At 26.2% G+C, this 6,000-nt stretch overlaps 2 protein-coding genes across 2 annotated transcripts in view; one reads left to right on the top strand and one right to left on the bottom strand.

The window, feature by feature from the left end:
- Positions 1–1,340, top strand: part of Phum_PHUM033950 (Growth/differentiation factor 8 precursor, putative) — a gene marked incomplete at both ends in the record, with an annotated part of 4,374 nt that extends 3,034 nt beyond the window's left edge. Inside the window, 4 exons of the mRNA XM_002423013.1 lie at positions 273–508; positions 631–807; positions 893–1,070; positions 1,201–1,340. Of these exons, the coding sequence (XP_002423058.1) occupies positions 273–508; positions 631–807; positions 893–1,070; positions 1,201–1,340 (731 nt within the window). The remainder of the gene's footprint in view (positions 1–272; positions 509–630; positions 808–892; positions 1,071–1,200) is intronic.
- A 583-nt stretch (positions 1,341–1,923) lies between these two features.
- Phum_PHUM033940 (1,4-alpha-glucan branching enzyme, putative) lies at positions 1,924–5,021 on the bottom strand (the record flags this gene model as incomplete). The annotated part of the gene is made up of 12 exons (XM_002423012.1): positions 1,924–1,988; positions 2,110–2,362; positions 2,441–2,625; positions 2,700–2,871; positions 2,970–3,179; positions 3,256–3,499; positions 3,577–3,786; positions 3,860–3,950; positions 4,021–4,288; positions 4,380–4,495; positions 4,604–4,773; positions 4,930–5,021. 12 exons carry the CDS (start codon positions 5,019–5,021, stop codon positions 1,924–1,926), a joined length of 2,076 nt encoding a protein of 691 aa, XP_002423057.1.
- Between the last annotated feature and the right edge of the window lie 979 nt (positions 5,022–6,000).

Raw genomic sequence — 6,000 nt, 5'->3', positions numbered from 1 at the left:
GATAAACTTTTTAAAAAATGTGATTTTTTTTTTTCTCTTTTGATTTACTGACACAAAAATTTTTTTAAATAAGTCGCGTCACTTTTGTAATTAACATAAATAAATTTTTTTATGAATGAATGAATGATTGAATGAAGTCTGAACTTTTATGAAATGTTTTCGTCAGATGAATGATTATCGAAAAAAAAAAAATTTATTTTTTAAAATACCTGAATAAATCCACATACGTCGTAGAAGGAGTTAATTTTATATTTTTTTTTTCCCATTTTTAGAATATTCCGCTTGCGAATCGTATTTACGATTGACTCCACCATATCCGTCTGCATGTTTCACATTTCAATTACCTAAAGATTTGGAAATGGAAGATCTTGCGCTAACCGATTTTTGGATATACAAAGAAAAAGATTTTTTAGACGGTGATCCTAACGTTAATCAAACTTTGGTCTATTCGGAAATATTGGAAGTTAATCAAATCAATTCGCCGCAAATTCTTGTCATCGAAAGACACGTAACTGAAATACAAGGCAAGTTTCAAATTCTCACGGTTATAAATGTAAAAAAAAAAAAAAAAAATTAATTGAAATTTATACTTACGTTGAATTTTAATCACGATCGAAATGATTTCCAGAGGGATGGATAAAATTAGATATATTGGAAACTGTAAAAAAATGGCTGGAACAAAATATCAGAAGACACACCATTCAAGTTATGTGTAAAACTTGTGGTTACATGAGACCTTGGACGCCCGTTTCTTTAAAAACAGAAAAATTACCTTTCTTAGTTATAAACACTGAAAATAATAAAAAAGTTAGTCAATATTAATAATGATGATTGTTATTATGAAATTTATCTCGTCTTATTAAGCAGGGAAAACTTTTTTTTTTTTTTTTAGAAAAGACGTCCTAAGAGAAACGTTAATTGCATGCCTGGAATATCAGAATGTTGTAGAGAAAAATTGTACATATCATTTGTAGACATAGGATGGAACGAATGGATAATACAGCCGAGAGGATACGATGCTTATTTTTGCAGAGGATCCTGTTCAAATGCAGCATCTTTGACTTTGAGTGGTTCAGCATACAATTCGGTTGTTCGGGTATTTAAAATAATTCTTGAAAAATTTTTATTTAAAAAAAAAAAAAAAATAATTAATTAATAAAAATAAAATAAAATTTTTTTAATTTTAGAAATTAATAAGAGGTGGTAAAAAGGTAGAATTGGTACCTTGTTGTACGGCGACTCATTTATCTCCTATTCAACTTATTTACATGGATAACAATGAAACAATAACTCAAAAAACACTTCCTAACATGGTTGTCGATGCCTGTGGGTGCATGTAAAAACCTTTCTACTCTTTCATGCGTCAACAAAATGAAAATTAAAATCTTTGCTACACCTAAAATGGTGACACTATTGAACCTTAAAACCCATCTCGTGACTGGAGGTTTTAACGATTTTATTAAAATAAAAAATTTAACTATAAACTAAATTAGAGGCGACAATGTACTTAAAATTTTATTTCCTGACAAAAAAAAAATAATAATAATAATAATAATAAAAATCAAAATTTAACCAAAAATTTTTTTTTAAAGTTTAAAATAAATTTTTAACCTTAAAAAAAAAAAAAAAAAAAAAAAAAAAAAAAAAAAACAAAAGAAAAAAACAAAAACAAATAATAAGCAAAAGAAAATTAAGAAAATTTAACTTAAAAATAATATTAAACATTATAAAAAATTTATTAAATAAAAAAATAAAATATCAATACAAAAATAATAATAATAATAATAAATAATAATGCGATCGACGATTGTTAAATAAATACATAGAAATATAAAAAAGTGGAAAACGAGAAAAAAAAAAAAAAAAATTTTTTTTTAATTTTTTTTTTGGCTTTATAGAATTTTGGTAATATAAACCAACAGACTAGAGAAAAAAAAAATTTTTAATTTTACTTGCTTTTATATAAGGTACTATTGTTCTTTGCGGGACTCGTTTATTCCCTGCCCAAAATGGCACAAGTTCTGCTGGGTAAATAAACCTAAAAATATTTTAAAATATATTTTTATATTATCGTAAAAATTTATTTTTGAATAAATGCGCAAATTGTACGTACAAGCAAAGAATTTTTACGACCGTGTGAACCCTCGGACGATGTGGAATATGTCAGTGACGTGTCGATACGTCCAAAACCACCGTAATCAGAATCATCCGAACTTAATAATATTTTATAATTTCCTGGTAATTCGACTCCGACTCGATAATTCGTAAAACTTTTATGGGGATGAAAATTGAATAAGAAAAGCAATTCTGCTCTTTCAAAAGCAATTATTTTATCATCCTCGTGTTTGCAACTAACAAAACCCTATCGAAACAAATTTTTTTTTTTTTTTACTTTCAAGTTCAAGACGAACAAAATGCAAACTAATTACAAATAATTTACCGAATCTTTGTGAAGCCAACCGTATTTTTCTTCTAATTGATTCATGGCAGCATCAAAATTATTTAAAAATTTATATTTTAAAAGATCATCATCAACTAAATTCCACTGGCGTCTTGCGTAAAAATATGAATTATTATTTCCTTCCCTGGGAAAATCTAACCACTCTGGATGACCGAATTCATTTCCTTTTCCCGAAAAAAAAAAGAAATGTAGTTTATGTTTTATATTCGTCTGGTAAAAAAATTTATTAATTACGAACCCATAAAATTTAAATAAGCTTCTCCCCCAAGGCCGTGAGTTATAAGTCTGATCATTTTATGTAATGAGATGCCACGATCAATAATAATATTTGGCTCGGATAAAACAGACATGTGTGTGTACATTTCTTTATCCATTAACCAGAAGGCAACTGATTTATCCCCAACTAAAGCCTAAAAATAGAATTTCAATTATTTTAGTTAAAGTTTGTTTGGCTATTTTATTTTTAAATTTATTTATCATGTTAAAAAACAAAAAATTTATTCTGTACCTGATCGTGACTTTCAACGTATGCAATCGTTTTTTCCATCCATCGTCTGTTAGTTAAAGTGTGAACAATATTTCCCATATTCCAGTCTTCGTCTCTCACTTCTTTTAATAATTTTATCCACTTGTCAGGAATTGCCATTCCTAAACGGTAATCAAAACCGATTCCACCCTCTTCTACGGGTCTGCATTGACTGGCCATTCCTGAAACATCCTTTAAAAAAATTATTAGTTATTATTTTTAATCTAAATTTAAGCGAGAAAAAACTTCTAAAATTATATAAACTAACTTCAGCAATAGTTACTACATCGGGATACATTTTATGAAGCATGTGGTTTGCCAACATTAAGTAGACAATAGCGTCCGTATCTACATTTAAACCGAAATATTCATCGTAATTTCCACTAAATCCTTCCCCGATTCCTCTACTGTGGTATAACATGGCCGTGATGGCATCAAACCGATAACCGTCAAAATTATATTCATCAATATACCATCTTAACGTTGACAATAAAAATCTGACAACTTCATATCTTTAAAAAAATTTTAATAACATTAAACCTGAATTTCGCTAAAATCGGTTTTTAATTTTAAGTTAAAATTAACTTACTCTGAAAAATTAAACATTCTGCAATCCCAAAGCTGATGAACTCCTCTTGAACCACTATGAAAATAACAACTATCAGTTCCATCGAATTGATTCAATCCATCCAAAGTATTTTTTGAAGCATGAGAATTAATGATGTCTAATAAGACATACAATCCAGCAGCGTGAGCAGCATCAACAAGTTCTTTTAGATCGTCTGGCGTTCCGAATCGACTGTAAAAAAAAGAATTGTATTAAAAAAAAGTTAAAATTTTTTTTAAAAAATAAATATTTAAAAGATGCTCACCTGGAAGCAGCAAAAAAACTGGTGACTTGATATCCAAAACAAGCATAATATGCATGCTCCATGACAGCCATTAATTGGATAGCATTATACCCTATTTAAAAAAAAAATATCTTTTACTTAAATAGTACTTTTAAAAAACCTGAAAAAATATTTTTAAATACCTAATTTTGTGATTCTGGGAATGATGTTATTAGCGAATTCTTTGTAGGTTCCAATTTTCGGTTCAGAAGATGCAATACCAACATGGCATTCATATATTCTAAGACTTTCAGGTCTTTTAACTTTATCGTATTTAAATTTATATGGAGCATTTGGCTTCCAAGCTTTCTGTTTAAAAAGATAACCTTCATTTTCTGGTGGTTGAACTACATATGAAGCCCATGGAGATAACCTTTCCAGTTCTTCATTATTTTGATTGCGAACAATTAACTAAAAAAATTAACAAAAAAAAACTTCAGTTTTATAGTCGTTTAATTATTTCTGAACATAAAATTTACGAGAAGTTTTTTTTTTATACTACCTTAGTTTCAGATAAATGAGTTATTAAACATGAACCATCAGGATTAGGAGGTAAGGTTAACTCCCATTTTCCATAAGGTAATTTTTCAAATTTGTGACTATTCCTGTTCCAGTTATCTGAAAAAAGTTTTTTTATCAATTAATTTTATTTACACCAATAAGAAGCGATGCTTTAGCAAGTTTTTTTTAATACTTTTAAAATAGTTATTAAAACAAAAATCTTACTGAATTCTCCCATTAAATAAAGTTCAGAAGCTCCTGGGGCCCATTCTCTGCAAGTTACAGAATTATCTTCATTAAATATCATTCCATAATATTTGTACCCTTCTGAAAATTTTTCTATGCTTCCTTCCTTTTCGACAATTTTATCCAAAAAATCTTTAAATATTGCATATCTTGATAAAAAAAAAACAATATAATATTAATTTTTTAATAAATCAAAGTTAAAATACTAAAATTCACTTAATACCAGTATTCAAAAAGTTATAAAATAGAAACAAGTAAAAATTTCAAAGTTTTTTTTTTTTTTTTTTTGCCGGTGAATAATTTACCTTTTTCTAATTTCTTTTTCGTATGGCTGAAGCCAAGGATCTCTTTTAAAAAGTGTAGAAATATCAGGTACTTCGACTTCCATTGGATCCATAGCTGACAATTTACCTCCCATTTTGTATTAAAATGAATTTCGTTACTAACAAAGATAAAGTTTTAAATTCGAAAGCAAGAACGTACATGAAAAAACGTTTTTTTCTTCAACTAATGACCTTGTAAATGTCAAAATCACTAAATTTAACCATAGATATAAATTAATAAAATTTAACAAACGTATTTTATATCCCTTTCAAATCATAACCATCTGTACAGTTTTAAGATAATTCCTACTTTGCATAAAGAGAAATCGCGTTCTGGAATTTTTTAAAATTAACGGACGAGAAACAGGGCGAACAATTTCAAAAAAAAAAAAAAAAAAAACGTAAAATTCATTTGCATAAAATTTGCATACAAAATTACCTAATTCTTTTTTTTTAATAGTTTTAAACCTTTTTAAAAAGAAAAACTGTAAAATTATTTAATTAAAATTAATAATTTAAATAATTATTTCACTCACCTGTTCCACTAAAACAGTACTGATTAAATTTGATGTCTCGAAATTTTTTTTTTTTAATGAAACGGAAACGGTTTTTCATTTTCCGCTAAAATTTAAAACATGTAGAAACCTAAAATAAACAAGAAAAATTTTTTTTAATGAACGAATAAATGAATTTCAATACGAAAAACGAATTCAAAATAAAATTTATTTATTTTTTTAATAATAATAATATGTGTCAATTACAATTTTTAAAAACTCAAAATATCAATAATAATAATAAAAATTCGTTGATATTATTATAAATAAATTTTAAAGTAATAAAAAAAAACGTTATTATTAATACACTCTTCTATAATAAAATTTTCAAAAAAAAAAATAGAAAAAAAATTAATTATAATTATTCGTAATTGAAAATAATAAATCATTAACAAACCTATTTATATTTATATGTTATTTAAAATAAATTCAGAAATTAATAAAATAAATAAAATTTTATTTGAATAATGTTAACTCTAGCAAATTACAAAATGGATTA

This window comes from Pediculus humanus, genomic scaffold, assembly GCF_000006295.1.
Source record: "Pediculus humanus corporis 1103172107383 genomic scaffold, whole genome shotgun sequence".
NCBI lineage: Eukaryota > Metazoa > Arthropoda > Insecta > Psocodea > Pediculidae > Pediculus > Pediculus humanus.
Note: the sequence above shows the minus strand (reverse complement) of the source record. Positions and strands in the feature narration are given on the sequence as shown.